The 17557-nt window shown below is 38.4% G+C and overlaps 1 protein-coding gene across 17 annotated transcripts in view; it reads left to right on the top strand.

The window, feature by feature from the left end:
• The window catches only part of INPP4A (inositol polyphosphate-4-phosphatase type I A), a 113269-nt gene that overhangs the window by 56996 nt on the left and 38716 nt on the right, over positions 1 to 17557 (top strand). For 8 of the 17 annotated variants that reach the window (XM_066313612.1, XM_066313611.1, XM_066313604.1 and 5 more), the window contains exons 4-12: positions 7774 to 7836; positions 10165 to 10383; positions 11209 to 11253; positions 12757 to 12875; positions 12992 to 13108; positions 14109 to 14188; positions 14620 to 14731; positions 15680 to 15770; positions 16521 to 16668. In XM_066313612.1, the coding sequence (XP_066169709.1) occupies positions 10278 to 10383; positions 11209 to 11253; positions 12757 to 12875; positions 12992 to 13108; positions 14109 to 14188; positions 14620 to 14731; positions 15680 to 15770; positions 16521 to 16668 (818 nt within the window). In that variant the 5' untranslated portion in view covers positions 7774 to 7836; positions 10165 to 10277. Of the gene's footprint in view, positions 1 to 7773; positions 7837 to 10164; positions 10384 to 11208; positions 11254 to 12756; positions 12876 to 12991; positions 13109 to 14108; positions 14189 to 14577; positions 14732 to 15679; positions 15771 to 16520; positions 16669 to 17557 lie in introns of all 17 variants that reach the window. The other 9 variants (XM_066313609.1, XM_066313601.1, XM_066313595.1 and 6 more) reach the window with 2 other exon arrangements.

Genomic DNA, 17557 nt, shown 5'->3' with positions numbered 1-17557 from the left:
TCCTCATGTGTTCATATGTTTGTTCATCTTACATGTGAAAACCATCAGAGCAGTTGAAATACTTTTTGTTACTCTTACCAAACTTTACTTTTTGTTGTTTCTGTCTCAGAGCTAACATCATAATATCTACTACAAGACTTTTTTTTTCTCTAATAGCTATGTTGCTCAATCACACCTCAACAAAGAATATAGTATTTTGGTAAGGCTGATAGTCAAAGCTGGGGGAACTCACAGGAATTTTTACATGTATGGAACAATTGTTGAAATATGATGTTCCAATAGAAAGCTATTGATCTTAGGTATTGATTTGTAATTAAATTCATAGAAATATTTCAGTTACATTGGGTCTGATTTCCTCTTGCAACAGTCAAACCACTTATCTATTTTCTTTGTACCTTGTGTTCTTTATTTATTCCAATTTTGTGTTACTGATGTGGGCTTTTTAAATTTAGCAGCCAAATAGAGCCAGTTTCAATATATTCCAAGTATTATTCCAGTATGTTTTAAAGTGATTGATGATCATCAATTCATATCACAATTCCTACATGGTTGGGTTTTAGTTGCTCTGCTACAAGTTAATCACTTAAAATTAATCACTTAAAAGAATGGGTCAGATTGGAAGGGACTACAGTAGGACATCTGGTCTAACCTCCTGCTCCAGCAGGGTCATCTCAGAGCACATGGACAGGATTGTGTCCAGACAGTTTTTGAATATCCCCAGAGAGGGAGACTCCACAGCCTCTCTGTGCAATCTGTTTCAGTGCTTTCACCTGCATAGTAAAGAAGTTTTTCCTCATGCTGAGGTTGAACTTCCTGGGAATCAGTTTCTACCTGTTGTGTCCTGTATTGCTTGGCATCAACGAGAAGGGTCTGGCTCCATCCTCTTCGTGCCCTCCCTTCAGATACTCGTATACAGTGATGAGGTCCCTTCTCAGTCTCTTCTCAAGGCTGAACAGGCCCAGCCTTCTCAGCCATCCCTTGTTAGAGAGATGCTCCAGTCTCTTAATCACCTTTATTGCCCTCCCTGGGCTTGCTCCAGGAGCCCCATGTCTCTGGCACTGAGGATCCCAGAACTGGGTACAGCACTCCAGATGTGACCTTGCCAGGGCTGAGCAGAGAGGCAGGATCACCTCCCTTAACCTCCTGCCAGTGCTCCTCCTGATGGTCCTGAGGACACCATTGACCTTGTTGGCCCCAAGGCCACACTGCTTTCTCATGGACAGCTTGTTGTCCACCAGGACCCTCTGGTCATTCTCTGCAGAGCTGCTCCCCAGCAGGTCAGTCCCCAGCCTGTGCTGGTGCCCAGGTTTGTTCCTCACAAGCTGCATTTGCTTTTGTTGAATTTCAAATGGTTCTTCTCTGCCTGTCCCTCCAACCTACTGAAGTCTTTCCAAAGGGCTGCAGAGCACTCTGTAGTATCAGCCACTTCTCCTAGCTTTATGTCACTAGAACTTACTGAGGAAGCATCTGCCGCTTCATCCAAGTCCTTGATGAATAAGTTACACAGTAATGGGCCCAGAATTGAACCTTGGGGGACACCACTAGAGACAGGCCTCCTGTAACTTGTCAAGGAAACTATTTGGAGAAATTGGCAGGAAACCAAAGCAGCACACCCCCTCTACTATATGTTACAGGGTGATCTTAGTGTTTACCCACAGGGTGGTACTGGCACTAAAAAGGATTCCTTTCACTGGGACAGCTGTTCCACCGAGGCGTCGAAACGGGAACAGTGGTGGGAAGCACAGACTGTTGTTGGCCTCTGAGGAGTTAGATGCTTATGCTTCCAAACTGCCAGCATCCCACCACTTGTTCACATGACTCCAGAAAGAAAAGCAGGGAAGAGCCATGCAGTCAGGATCTTGGCCAACAGCAACCCTCTCTCCCATTGATTTAGAAAGGTCAGTGTAAGTAAACAAATAATTTTATTTTCCAGGAAGGAATGACAGCAGCACAAAGGAATCAGATACTGGAACGATAGAAAAAAAATTTGAAAAGTTATCTAGTATTGTAATCATTAGGCATAGCGTAGGCATGCACTCTGTAAGAAAAAAAGTTACATGATCAGAAATACATGAACAAAACACAGTTCAGAAGTACAAAACAAGTGTTGATGGAGAAATATGCACCAACCGATTTGCATTTGTAGCTTAACACTCCAGTTTTGCTATGCTGCCTGAATCTTAGTAATAGCCTTTGTGGAATATTACTCCTACGCTAACATTTATTTTTAATTTTCTAAATACTTGACACTGTTTCAAATCCTGAGTAAATTAGTTATATCTTATTAAAAATACATATATTAGAGAAAGAATTAATGCATTGCTGGTTTATCTTAAGCTGCTGTTGTGTATTTTTCATTTATATAAACATCTAAAATAGTAAGTGTAAGAACCACAGTGAATCAGAACAATGCCATGTGGAAATGAAGAGTGCTTGAGAGATTTTTTTGGTGTGCCTGTGACCTAATGGGTCATTTTTTCCATGTGGGAAAATGTAGTGTCAAGAAAAAAGTTTCCACTGTAACAGAGGTGCAGTCCTGTTGCCCAAGTGAAGCTCAGTGATTTCAGAGCAGGTTGTCAGATCCCATCGCACACATAGAGGACAGTGCTATCAGTACACTGTGATTCCTGGCCCGTTTTGACCAGTATACACTAACTTTAATTAATGCTACATTACTCTGTGGTGTGGATGAACATTATAGACAGGTGGATCACATAATTTCCTAGACGTTTTGTCATAATCCAGACTTGACCAAAACATCAGATTACAGATCTTGTTTCAGTGCTTTGATCCCTTTGTCTGTGGTCCCCCTCTCATTGGCTTTATGAGGGAGAGTATGTTAATGCCATTGATCTGTAATCAACAGCAGTATGAAATCTTTAGCAAATGTTATGTGTGTCTAGTTCGTCTCCATTTCAGATCATAAAGTGTTGGGGTTTGGATTTGTTTGTGGTTTTTTGTTTTGTTGGAGGTTTTTTGGTGATTTTTGTTTGATTGTGTTTTTGGGGTTGGTTGGTTGGTTTGGAGTTTTTTCCTTTTTTTATGTGTGTGTTTTAGGGGGTACTTAGGGTTTTTTGTGGGTTTGTTTGGTTTGGTTTGTTTGATTGGGTTTTTTCTCTGCCTGTGTTCCCCTGCCTCACTCTTTATTGCAGCAGGAGGAGCTCAGAGAGGGAGTTAAGTAAGCTTTTTTTTTTTCTTTTTTCTTTTTTCTTTTTTCTTTTTTCTTTTTTTTTTTCTTTTTTTCTTTTTTCCTTTCTTTCTTTCTCTTTTCTTTTCCAGCTAGAGGAGTGCATTTCTGCATTGTTAGCTTCATGGTTACGATGAAAGACTGCTCTAGGAGAGGCAGGTGTTGGGAGGGTGTTGAAGGGACCATCAGATTCAGAGAGGTGTTTCCAGTCCAAACTCCTCAGCAGAGGATATTCCCCCTGTTCTCATGGGCTTCTCCATGTCTGTGTAGGTGCTGTGAGAACCCCAGGTCATGAGGAGAGAAGTCATCCCATGCACAGGAAACTTTACCACAAAGTGCCCAGCACATTTCTTGTGAAGAGGGTAAAGGTTAATTTGGGGTAAAGACCATTTGTAAGCTGTTTCAGTTTCTGCTGGCAAAGTGGCGGGGGAGACTGAGAGGGTTGGACTTCAAACTTCCCTGTAACAAAACTCAGCGTTTTCCATGGCACTGGGCTGTGTTCAACTTGATAAAAGCTGTTCTGCAAAGTGAAACAGAAAAAAAGTGAATCTGCTTTTTCCTTTTTAGCTAACAGACGTGTGTGTTACAAATGCTCACTTCCACCTCTGGATGTGCGTATTTTTGTGCTCCTAGAAGCACTAAAGGAATAAAAATACTGCAATGACAAGTGAAATTAAAACAATATCTCATTAAGAAGAATGCTAATTGTACTTCCCTTGTGAATATAGAGAAATAGCTTTAATTTGCACAGAGAACTAAGTGGCCTGAAATGCACTTTCCTGTTAAAAGTATTCAAATATATTGAAGAGGTAAAATTAGGTTTTGAGATTATTTGAGTTTGCTGAAGTTCATAGTGGGGAAGTATCAAGAAGAAATTTTGTGACTTACAAGCTTATCTGCAACTAAGTGGGACCTGTGGACAGGAAAGCAAAAAGAAAGCAGGCCACTTCCTGGTGCTGAAATGTCCTTTTATCTTAATATCACTGAAAGGTTGCATTCGGGGATTTCCACATTGCACAAATACATTTGTTATATCTTGCATTAGTTGATTGAATTTTCTTGTGGAAGACTTCCTTGTTCTTGCTGAGTTACTCACTTACTCAGTATCCTCAGGAGAGCTTCAGAGAGTGACAAGAAGATTCTTCAGGCCAAAATTTAGTATTTTTGTCTTTGTTAATCAAGGTTCTGGTATGTGGGAGAAGGGGACATCTAACCAGATTATGAGGGGGACAGAGAGGAGGAGATACAGCCTCTTTGTGGAGCTGACAAATTGTCACCTGCTGAGCGTGTCTTTGTGGGGAAGCAATGTCAGTGGGAGGCAAAGGTTCATATTGGATGCTGGCATCATTGCATTCTTTTGCCGTCCCAAGGCCTAGATCATGGAATGAATGGACTGAAACTGTTGTCAACCTATGGATCTGCAGTAGACATACTCTGCCTATTGCTGCCTCCGTGAGTTTGGCTGGAAGGATCTGACTCAAGGTGTCAAAGTCCTGGCTTTGACCTGTGCAAGATTCAGGATGTTCAGTCTCTCATTAAATGAGAGAAGAGTGAAGTGCATGTCAGACTGTAAAGAAAATAGCTCTTAATTGGAGAACGTCTGAGCAGGGTTTAGCTGGCAGCTGCTGTCCTTTGAGCTGATGCTCTGCTCTTGGGCTGCCTCTGCAGCCATGAGGGATAGGGTTGATCTAGACCTACGCCTCAGATCCTTGCGCGGTTAATAAAGTTCCTTGCATCATCTTTCAAACAGCTGTTGGAAGTGGGTTGCTGGAATTGCTGAAAGGTTGGATTTGAGCCAACATGTCAGATCTTGTTTCACTACCAAGATTTTCTATTGTGAGAGGCAATAAATAAATAAATACTCCCTGCATGCTAGTTATACTAGAGGAAGTGCTCTTACACAAAAGGCAACATATTCATAACCTAGCATAATCAGGCATTTCTTCATTTCCATTATTTTGTCCATATTGATATGGTTAATAGAATGTTAGTTGGAAACCAGGCCATGCTGCAGATCCAAAATACTGTTTGAGACAATATTCACTTTCATGATTTTGTCTATTGTTAAAACGTTTTCAATTAGAGAAACTATTTATGAAGACATTACTTGAAGAATGCAATTGGCTGAAGGAGCCCTCTTGATGTGTCAGAATGGATTTTTCAGGAACAAGAATCCTAATTGGTAAGGTTCAGGCAATGGTCCTTACAGTCTAGAGAGCCTTGAGACTCTAAAACTAATTGCAGTTCAGTAAGTAAGCCGCAACTACTTTTTCACGCTCTCTTGGAGATGGTAGTAAACTTTCAATAGGTTTATACCCGTGGTTGTTGGGGTTTTTTTTAAGCATTAAGGAAGCTGTCACACTCTTCCTTTTTGTCTCTTATTCTCTTCATGTAGATATGTCAATAACATTTAGCTTCCACTGCTGTTGCATTTTTTGCTATGGCATGCCTCTTTACCTGATCAAATGCCATAAGCCTAGAACACTATGGCTGTAGAAAAGTACAGTCTTAAAGTAGGCTTTGATTCAGTCAGTAATTGGAGTATCATCTTTCTCCTGCTTATTGATCTGTGAATTGGAAAACTTCTGTTTTCTGCAGTTGCGTAAGGAGCGTCAAAAAAGTAGATGTTAGGTTGAAATAAGGTTTAATCTCACCTCACACATTCGTTTCAAGGAGTAGTTTGGTAGAAGATTTTTTTTTCAAGAAGGGAGCAGAATCAAAGCATGTTGCCAAAACAGTTGTTGAGATGAGGAGAATATTAGCTTGTTGTTGTACAAACTAATCATTAGGGGTTTATTCTGGGGCTGAGATGATCATCATTTTTGCTTGAGATCTTGCAAGCAGAGTGAAGTCAAATGTCCCAAAGTTTCAGTCCCAGCAGACACAAAGTCACGTAGCTGAGCAGGATGGCATTTGCTTTCCACAACTAACTGACAGGACTGAGGGTAGCAGGGCAGAAGTAGCATCAGATTAAGACCTTTTCTTCAGGTCATACGCTTTTGTGCTAATAGAATGCCAAATAAATATTCATATACCAGAAGAGAGGCTTGTTCAGAAGCCTTTCGTGAATTGTGGATGTGGCCTTTACCAATACTGGAGGTCAAAACATCTCATGTTTCTGTTGAAAACTGGGCTTGCAGCAAAGCTTCATGAAGTGCAAAGCTGCACAACTTGCCAACATTCACTGTCTGCCATCTTATTAAGGGCAGAGCCAAAGGCTATGTGTAGATAAATCATGCCATCTTCAGGAGAGGTTTCCTCAATGTGAACTCCATCAGCCTTTGGCATTGCTGTCTGCTTGAGTGGTACCAGTCTTTGGAAGCTATCCATTTAAGGATAGGTATCATCTAAGGAAACTATGTGATCTCTTAATACTACCTTTAATTTGGTAAAAATGCTACCTCCGTTGGTTTTTATCAAAAACATGATCATAAGGTTGTAATTGTTGAGACAATTATCATTCAGGAAAGGGATCAGAGCACCTGTTGTTTGGCTATGCACTGAGTAAAAGGAGCTCACCCCTGACCAAGCTAGCACAACTGTGGGAGGGATCCAGTTTGCCCAGCTGCAGCATCAGGACTGAGTGAGTCATCTTATTAAATTTTATAATTAGAGAGAGGTATCTCCGTGGGATGACTCATCCCACCTACCTTGGAAAACAGTGACTTGTTCTCTGGAAGTGCCTGTGTCTCACCAGTGACTATACAGAGAACCTGAGTGGTGAGTTGAGATCAGATACCTGCCTCCTATGTTCTTTTAGTGAGAGAAAATCTTTCTATAAGTGATAAGAGCTCGTGTTAAATTCTTAAGCAGTCTTGGGTAATTGGTAGGGCTGGTGATTAAATCAAGAAACTGAGACTGGAGTTCCCAAATTCTTTTACTGTAATGTGGCCTAAATGGGAGGTCTTAAAAGACATAGCCTTTTAGTGTAAATGTACTTGAATGAAATGGCAACATTATCAAATATAAACCTTCATTTAACCTGTAGTAAACTGTAAAATAATTTGCTTTTGCTATATGCTCATTGCCAGCTGTTTGTAGAAGCCTCCCTTTCATAGTATTTTTACCCAATGCAGTAAGAGACCTACATCCTGATCTTTTGAACTTCTGTGTTTTGACACAGGAGCTTTTCTCATGACAGTAGCAGTTATACCTCTTCCAAACAACAACATTTTGAAATTTTAGCTGTAGAAATGCAAGCATAGTAACAAATGCTGTCTTATACTCAACATAACATACACATTCCCTTTTCTTAATAGCACCAAGCCTTTTGGTAAACCAAATGTTAGTGTATGTTTCTTACAGCTGTTCTACCCACTCACCAAATGCTGACCTGAAGTCAGTCCTTTTCATCATAAGCTTATTTCTTTGTGCTCCCACTCTGGCTGGGTATTGCCATGACTAATGCTGGGCGAGGTCCAGCAGAAGATCATACAGTTTTTCTATTTTCAGTAAACTTTATTGTGAGCACTGGTAATCAGAAGTTAAATTTACAGTTAATCTGAGAATGGTACCTGCCCACTGATTATGATTTATGCAGTATAAAAAGACTGTGAATTTATGATTATTTTGTTAATTTTTTTTAGATGTGGATTTAACTGATACTATGATACAAAAAATCCCTCCCCTCATGAGGAAAGGAGCCCTCTGTAAGTATGATCCTTGTAAGTAATGTAAAGATGTATCATTAGATGATAAATGAATATTGGAATTTAAATGAATAGTTGAGGTGTTAGAGAGTCTTGTAAAATTACCACACTCAGTAATATTTAAATAGAAAGAGCTTGAAAACAAATTAGATACTTGGCCCTCTTTTAACTTATCAAGGATTGACCCTTTTTAAGGATCTCAGGAATTGCAGAGATTTTAGCTGAAAAGCAGCCGGGTTCTTGAACCCACCTGCTACCTGACCTGTACCTTGGTGAACATGTTAGTTATTCTCTAATATGTTATTTGTAGATTTTGGAGGAAGGGACTATGGCATCCTATCTAAATCTCTACAAGTACATTTTGTAGGTCTTTTCATCAGGCAATTAGGTTTAATAGACTTACAGACTGTTAAACAGCACATTATATAAAGAACAAACCAAGGAAAGCCTATTGCTGATAGAAGGGAAAATTAGGAGAATGAAAAGCCTTAGAAGTTGTTGAAGAATTTTGATGGAAATTTTATTTGAATAAATACCAGGACATTCAGTACTATTTGAGAAAGGTTGGTTATTTACTAGCCACTCAAGCATTAATAAATACAACAAAACATTTTTACTTGTGTGATCAAACCTTGGAACAACTAGGTTGGCTAGAGAGATACATTCATGTCCAAAACCAACTGGACACAGTCCTGAGAAGCTTCTTTTGAGCAAGGGGGTTGGGTTAGATAAACTCCAGAATTTATCCAACCTCAACTATTCAATATAAATTGGAAAACTGCCTGCTTTAATTTTTGGCTGTCACAAATTATATCTATAGGCAGTGTTGTTTTGTATGCTTCACTGAGTTTCAGAGCTTTGGGGATGAGATATTCAGAGATCTCAATTTCTCTTCTTCCATTCAAGAATTAATTTTTTTCCTATTTGGAATTGACTTATGACATATTATATAAACCTGACTTGAATCAAATTCCTAGTTCTGAGTGGCAACAGACTGGCCTATCTTGTAGACACAGCCCAAATTCCTTCCGACCTAGAATGAGCTGCTCATTTAAAATCTAATTCCTAAGCTGATGTAAATGGCCAGGGCTGTGTTCAGTTCCGCTGTTTTACATGTTTAACTTGCATTTGAATTTTTGATGTCCAGTGAAGCAGTGATAGTTAAGAAGAAGCTTGAGTACCCCGTGGAGAGAGGAAGATTCTTTTGAAATCCTCCAGAGGGAGATGCTGACAAATTAAATTTAGTGACTTAAATTAAGGAGGTTGAATGTTCCTTTGGAGGTCTTCAGACAGATTTAAAGTGGCATTTTAGAACAAAATATAAGCTAGGTGTTTTATTTAATTAGAACACATCTTGCTAATTTTTAGGTCCATCAAACTAAAAGGAAAATAAATATTCTCCCATTTTGCCATTTGGTTCAAGTGTTTTGTAGAATGAACAAAGGGCTGCTGGGAAGGTGTTTGTTACTCTAATAGTACTTTTCAGGTTTATCAGATTTTAGACCTCACTTGCGAAATTAATGATGTTTGTCACAAGAGTATGAAACAAATACAGAAGTTCCATAACTGCAGTGCTAACACAGTTGATTGAAGGAACTTTCATTTTTAAAACCAAATTTTCTGTAGGCTTTCTTTCCTACTGTAGTTTTTTACTTCATAGGCATTGTGAGGAGAAGAACTATCATGGATGTCTGTAGTCCAGAAAAGTGTAGGGTGGAGGAAAAGCACAAACGCTGCCATCTGCCACATCAGCAGGCATCCCTTTTTGCTTTTTCTTTCCACCACCATCCCAGAACTTCAACCTCTCTCTGGCCCAGTAGGCTTTATTTATAGTTTTCATTATCCCTTGCTCATGGCAGTAGAGCCTAGAACAACACAGTGTGCTGACACTGACAACATTTCCTGCCCTTTTGTTCTGCGCTCCACCAACCTGTTGTCCCTTTGTCCTTATCCCTAGTGCTTCCTCTGCAGACAGAGGCCCCATCTGACAAATTTACTTGTACTCCCTAGGGATTAGAAACCAGGAAACTTCATTAAGGATGGTTTAATAACTTAGACAAAGGAGAAGAGCAGCTGTTCTGTTAATGTGTCTCTCTCAAGCCCTATTCTCTGGCAGAAAAGCTTTCTTGCACGAGATCCAATTTTCAACAATTCGCTGTAAAATGCTACAGTTCATGCAAATGGAGTTAGTGTGCATTGGATCTGGCTTGAACATTTTATATTAATGACCTGAGATGATTTTTATGGCAGTAGGTTTGCTGCTGTTAAAAAGACCAGTTATAGTGTCCTAAAATTTTGTTGTATGTTTTTGCTTTCTCTGTTGCTTAGCATGGTAATGTTAGAGGAATAGCAGTTGGAGACAACCTGCTGCACTCTGCTACTCTGTGAGACAAACATCAGTAAAACCAAGCAGCAAGAAAAGAAGGGCTCTTCATGAGAAAATGACAGCAAGAGAACACAGCCCCCGCCATGGTGCCAAATCCCGCACTGTGCAGAGGGCCTCCACCATCGATGTCACCTCCGACATGGTTGGCCTTTCTCTTACAGGTTTGGACCTTCCTGACAGCTGTTGCTCTGTTGCTGCTCCTTTCAGAATCTGCCTTGTACTAATGTTGGTTTATTTTCTTTTAATTGCTTAAAGATTTAGATCTGTCTGGTTATCTGGAGGTAATGAGATAAAGGAAAGGAATTATGCTGAAAAATTCTATAAAAATCTTGAATTTGCTACTTTTAAAATAGACAAAACATTGAAATCAGAGAGAGATCAAAAATTAAGTTAGATGTTATGTAGTTATGTTTATCACTTAAAAAAAAGCAATGGGGGAGAAAATAACAAAATAATGTCATGGTCTAGGAAGAGTCTTGGCAACCCCATTCTTTGACATTGTATAAAATTTTCAAGAGAGTTCGGGGAGTTGAGGCTTGCCTCCTTTATCTTTCCTGGTTATTAAAATTGGATTCTAACCCTCAGAGGCTTTCTTTCATTAGTGAGAGAGACAGGTACATTTAAAATTTGTCCTATTAACTACCACAGATTTAATAATTCAGTGTTAATAGTGGCTCAGGCTTTAATCCTGTTGTTTTCTATTGGGATTAAGCATTTAATATTCCCATATTGCATATAATCTCATAGAGATTTACATATTTTAATGTTTTCTAAACTAAGATCATCCCAGGTTTTCAAATAATTATTAGATACCAAGGATTACCAGATAAATGTTTTTTTTTATAACATTCACGGCTCACTAAATTAAAAAAAATATTTTTAGTATAAATGTAATCTTTTCTTTGCGTGATTGCAACTTCAGGAAAGAATTCACATGGCAGTGATGTGAACTGGCTAATCTTGTGTTAATTTTTTCTTATTTACAGGAAACATTCAGGATCCAGATGAGCCAATTTTAGAGTTCAGTTTAGGTAGGCTTAGTGATTTTTATGCTAGTTTTGATAACGCATACTGTTGAATATATTTAATAATTTGTATGTGAGGTTTTGTAAATGTTGAAGTGCATTTCATATAGTAAAGTTTGCAACTTTGCTCTGATTTTTATGGAGATGTGGTACAATTTTTGTGCTGCTTGTACAGTATCTTCTGATAAGCAGCCAGCAGTTTCATTTTGTGAAGTTTCTAGAAGTCTGTAACTAAAACATCAGTCATATAAAATTTTAAATATTTACTTTGTGCATATTATTATTATTATTGTTCTTCTTCTTATTATTATTAATAATAATATTAAATGCTTACACTGTTTATGTGAAGATGCAGTGAAACTGCCTTTACTCTCAGTAAATCAGCAGTTCAGGTCTTCAAGTAAACTGAAGATTTGCTGGAAACACCATTTTAGGGAAGAATGTTTTCTTAGAATTGTGTATTACACGTAACTTCTTCCCTGGGGTCTTTGCTGTCAAGTGATAATACAAGATGCAGAAGTGACCTGAATTCTGAGATGCTTGAATTTGGACAAGAAGCCTGTGCATTGACTCACCTCGCTTGAAGAATAAGTGAAAAATATTTTCTTCATGAAAATTCAGTCCACATTTTCAGCTGCAGGAGGTTTTCTTGGCTTGATAGAGGACTGGTTTTTGGAAGGTTATGCTCTTAACAGTGTGCTAATGAAAAATTAGAAAAAAATTCTCAGTTGTGTGCAGTTGTGTTATGAATAATAATCTTAAGCATTCTCAGAGTTGAATAAAGTACTTCTATTATTTTTTATCTAAAAATATCTAGAATTACAAAGTTGTGTAGCTAAATTTCAGAATGTACTTCCTGCAAGTAGCTGAAGCACAGCTGGACCATACTGTAGTTATCTGTATCTAGCTAGATAGAATTTGGCTCTGAAGTTTAATGTAATTGTGTAGAGTCACTCACTGAAATTTTTGGAAGTTGTTTCCTACTCACCATGGTCCTTCCCCAGCAGTTAAACTCACAGTAACATTTTAGAGGAAATAAATTGTTGTCATCTTACAATTTCAAGCTGGTTTTCCTCAGTAGTGCTACTTGATCCAGGCACTTCTTTTGGCTCTCCCTTGGCAAATGACATTTGATAAAGGGCTTAATGGAGCATTACTTCTAATCAAATGCAGCCACGCTCATGAGATTCCCAGGGGAAAACCTATGCATGTAGGCTGTTAGAATGAGCCTGCTAGGGGGTGGATGGGCATGTATTAGAAGAGAACAAGTTTAAATTGCAGCTCTAGAGCTTGGTGCCAGACTGAGCTAATTGCATGTTTAATGTTTGCATGCACAAAGGTGAGTGATATCTGCTTTTATAGTGTGACGATAGAATCAATATTAAGCTCTTTGTGGTTTGATTGCTCAGGTTATATAACGTGGTTTTATAAAAAAGTAGAAATGAAAAAGAAAAAGTAGTATGAAAAAGATCCTGAATCTAAATTTATTTATCTGTTGCATACCTAAAGCTTGCAGTGAGCTGCTAACCCCGTCGCTAGATCGAAAACCAAATAGTTTTGTAGCAGTGAGTGTAACTACACCTCCCCAGGCATTCTGGACGAAGCATGCACAGACAGAAATTATTGAGGTAAGTGCTGAGGTACTTCTAGATTAGATTTAAAATTGAAGCTAAACAAAGGAATCACTTCTTCCCTAACAAATATCACCTTACATTAACTTTTGACTTTTTGTTTATGATTACAGGGAACAAGCAATCCTATCTTTCTAAGCAGCATTGCCTTTTTCCAAGACTCTCTTATCAATCAAATGACACAAATCAAACTCTCCGTATATGACGTCAAAGATAGATCTCAGGGAACAGTAAGTTTTCTTTATTCTGTTGCCTGCCTAGTCAGTGTGGAGCAAGGAAAATGAGAGGCAAAGAGATAAAATTAGTAACATCTGGGGAAGAAAACAAAGGGATACCAGCATTGATCATGCAGAAAACAAGATGGGTGAGGAAAGGAGGAACAAATGAGATTGGCTTGGCAGAGTGAGAAGCGTTGCCAGTTTTCTCAAATAAGTCTTGTCTGCAGCAAGTTGGAAAACCATGGATTTAAATTAAAAAGGTCCTGTCACTTGTGCTTTTACATTGTGGACATCTTTAGGGAACTAGATAACGAATAGGATCCCTCACCAAGGCTTCTAGCCTGTGCCAAAATGCCAAAATGAAACTGTCCTTTGGGACAAAGCACCTAAATTCGGGGAATCAGCCTGCCCCGATACATTAGATTTTGTTCAGGGGTAAGGTTTGTTTCTTAGCTGAAAAAACTTGAAGCGTCAGTGCTCCCATGTTGCTACTCGGATCTGTGAGCAATACAGGCCATTTATTCTGTTGTCCAGAATACTGTTTCAAGCCTCATGTGTCTGCTCTTCTATGGCTTCCTCAGGGGCAGCAGAGCTCTCCTTCTCTGTTGAGTGCTTCATGGGGAAGCTCTAGGGAAAAATTAATACCTCCAGAGGAAGTAAGTTCTTCAGGAGGAGGCAAATTTGGGTCAAGGATGGAGCCTGAGCCCTGTTCAAGTGATTGCTTTCAGTGTTCCTGTATTGCTTGGCCTAAGCTCATATGTACTGAGGTGCCTCCACGTATATCCTAGAGAAACAAAAATGCATATTGTTCTCCAGTAGAAGAAAAAACTTCTATAAGTTATCAAATATATTAATTTTTAAGAGATTGTAATTAGTTATATATTGCATATTTAGGAATGGTTTTACTCTTGGACTTTTATGCATAATAACTATATTTTGCACTTCAGTGCTGTAGTCAAAACCTTTGCTCACTGTAAAGGTAAATACAGTTCTGGAACTCCTCTTCTTTCAGATGTATTTGTTGGGTTCTGGGACATTCACTGTAAAGGATCTTCTTCAGGAGAAGTACCACAGGTTGCACATAACACTAAGGTTTGTAATATTTTCCTTCTTTTAAGTGTTAATTCTTCAAAATATGCTTAAGATGTGATGAAAACGTCTTAGTTCATGTCTGAGTTGAAAATGGACTTCATTGAACTCCCTTGTTTTGATATCAAATATATTCTGATTATCAAAATGTGTGAATATGTGCATTTCTTCTCATTGTCATGTTACCCTTAAATGTATAAGCTGAGCTCAGAGCACTACCTAGGCTGCCTTCAATTCTGTATTGCATCCTTATGGAATAAGGGGAATGTTCTCCTGTTGAAATGACACATTTTAAAATTATTTCAAATGAAGTTGAAAAGCTTCCTGTTTAAAATGTTATTTAAATTTGAAGATTAATAGCCTTTTATAAGTGTTTCCTTGTTGATGAACAGGTCCTCCTCCAAAAAAATCTCAACGCAGAGTATTTGTTGCAGGTCGGCTGAAAGTGACCGTGTTGGTAACATCACAGTTATTGGATGGCAGATGGAGGAAAAATCTGACCAAAGGCCTCCAGTCACTAGGTCACCTGATACAATTAATGGAAGGGTGAGTATGAGCATTGTGCCAAATTCAGAAGAATGCAGATTTATTGCCAGCATTGAAATAAGCTAGGTTGACATCTCCCATCAACTTTCCTGTCCATCTTGATATTTAGTAGTGCTTTACATTTTCAAAATACTGTAAGGTGATGAAGCCATTTTGAGTTTTGCAGAGCTCTTGGTGCTCCTGTGTGGGAGCACCCACAGGAGTCAAAAGTCTTGAGAGAAAATATTAATTTAAAATGATTAAGCTTTAGTATCAAGTACTCATGTTCTTCATTGGAAGAAGTTTCTGGTACTGTTCATTGGTGCACTTGGTGCGTGGATAACCAGTTTCAGAGACACGTGGTATTTCATTTCACATTGTGAACTGGAAGGTACCATTAAGCAAAACTGTAATGAGGATGCTAGGGAATTCCCAGAATTATAGTAAAGCTGAAGAGGTTACTCGACTACTGGATTTTTTTTTTTTCTGATCCCCAAATAATTGTTAGAGAGCAGATGTTTGAAACACTTTATCAGCCTAGACGTATACTTAATTCTGTAAAGCTTGTGTTTTGAGTATCTTGGTGATCATTGAACTCTTATATGTGTATTATATTCACAGTGTGCATTAGAATCCCTTACTATCCTCCAGATGTGTTCGTGCCTATTGATGCAGTATCTTCTGACAGGAATCTAGAGCTGTGCTAGCATAAGTAGTTGAAAGGCTGGATGAAAATTTTTGTGGCATTTTGAATTGTGCAGTAGAAGTAAATAGGAATGCTTAGGATTTGTTATTCTAGCCTGCAATATTTTTTGTCCACAGTAAAAATATTTGAAATGTTTATTTAAAGCATGTGTGGAGTTGAATATTTCTTTGAAGTCTCTCTGTTAGGTCATCACTGCATATTGTTGGGCACTGAGGTTTCATTCTTTACTATTTCTGGTTTCTCTTGTTTTTGTTTTCATTCAGACTGTGTTGCCAGTTGATGAAAGTTTAACAGAATCCTTAGGAATCAGATCCAAATATGCTTCACTGCGGAAGGATGCACTGCTGAAATCTGGTAAGGGCTGTAACAAGTAAGCTTTAGGTATCAGTAAAAGCTAATCTCTCCCTGTGTGCCTGTGGCCCCCAGGGCATTTCAGCAGATGTTTCATTTGAATAGGAACAGGCTGCTGATTGAGCAGTCGTTTGAGGGTCATACCAGAATAAATCATTTTATCCTATGCACTATTCTGTATTGTAAAAACAGCAGAAGCAAACTTTTGCCACTGTCTGTAATGTAACATTTTCCATACAATTTCATAGTCTGTTCCTAAGCAATTGTTGCAGGGTGAGGAGAAGGACAGAGGAAAGCAAGTTGCTTTAAACAAAGAATCTTGCAGAAAGGTTACTTTTCCAGCAAATGATTGCATGAGAGGAAAATGCACAGTAATTGACAAAAAAACCCCAAAAAACCCCAAAAAACAAAAACCATCACACACACAAAAAAAACCCCAAAAACCAAACCAAAACCAACCCCCCCCCAACCATTTTAAAAGGTGACTATTTTAAAAGGTGAATATTTATTTCATTTAATTTCCTTAGCAGTGTAGTAAGTAATTTGTAGTGGAGGTTCTCCTGCAAACAGTTGAAGAATGGTCATGGGAGAACAACCATGCTTGCAAAAGGTAAACTGATGCCTGGTTAAGCCAGATCTTTACAGCAGGTGTTTCAGCATGTCAGTGAACTGAAGCCATTTACTTTAAGAAAGAGACGTTGTACAGTTTTAAATCAAACTCTAGGCTTAAATAATATGGTTTTAATTCTGTAGTGTTTGGTGGTGCCATTTGCCGAATGTATCGTTTCCCAACCACTGATGGAAACCACTTGAGAATCTTGGAGCAGATGGCAGAGAGCATCCTGTCACTGCACATCCCTAGACAATTTGTGAAGCTGCTTCTAGAAGAAGATGCAGCAAGGTGAGTTTTGGGATGGTTTACATGTGCAGTAGTACAGCAGTGGTGTAATTTTTATTAAGTTACAAAGGCATGAATAGATCTGTGTTAATGCACTGACTACTCATTGACATAAGAAATGGCTTTGAGAGTCAGAAGAGTAGTTTTGAATGGAAAACAAAACAGAATAAAGTCAAGTAAAATGAAACACTGTGGTACAGTAATGACATTACCTCATTTTAGGAAGTGGGAGGGAGAAGGAAATCTGTTAAGCATTTTGTAGGTTTATTCTGAATTTGCTTCTATTTGAAGCAATTAACTCTCTTCCAGGCAACATAATCCTTTATGAGTGTTTCTTCCCTATGTTTGTAGGCTGTGGTTTGCAAACCTAATGGTTTATGTATTCTTTATAAAAGCCAAGGTTGGAATGTTAAAGAATTTTAGCTGTGTTTTGAGTATTGGGCTTCTATTTTGACTGTGTTTGAATCCCATCCTATAGACCTTAACTAAATCTGACTTTAATTAAAACTGACTAGTGCTCTCATTTCTGTATAATAGGACATTTTAGTTCCTTTGGGATATTGTGAAATAAATCATGGCTAAATCCATTCATTGTAGGTATTTTCATATTTTGTGAAAATCATAAACTCTCACAGGAAGATGGCAGAGACTTTTTGTAATGCATGGGAAAACTAATTCAGTTTCTGAACTTCACATTGATTCTTTTTTTCTGATGTTATGTTTTTAATTATGTGCACTTAGATTCTAGAAATTGAATGCTGTATCTTGTTCAGCTGTCTTGCTAGAACCTTGGTGGAGCAGGTTAGGGGTATGCTATTGCACATCTAGTCATGAGTTATTTGTTTTTTATTTTGTATCTTTCTTTCTCTACAGCTTTCCTCACAGTAGGTTT

The sequence above is a fragment of the Sylvia atricapilla genome, chromosome 2, assembly GCF_009819655.1.
Source record: "Sylvia atricapilla isolate bSylAtr1 chromosome 2, bSylAtr1.pri, whole genome shotgun sequence".
NCBI lineage: Eukaryota > Metazoa > Chordata > Aves > Passeriformes > Sylviidae > Sylvia > Sylvia atricapilla.
The sequence above is the reverse complement of the archived record's forward strand: the minus strand, read 5'-3'. Positions and strand labels throughout refer to the sequence as shown.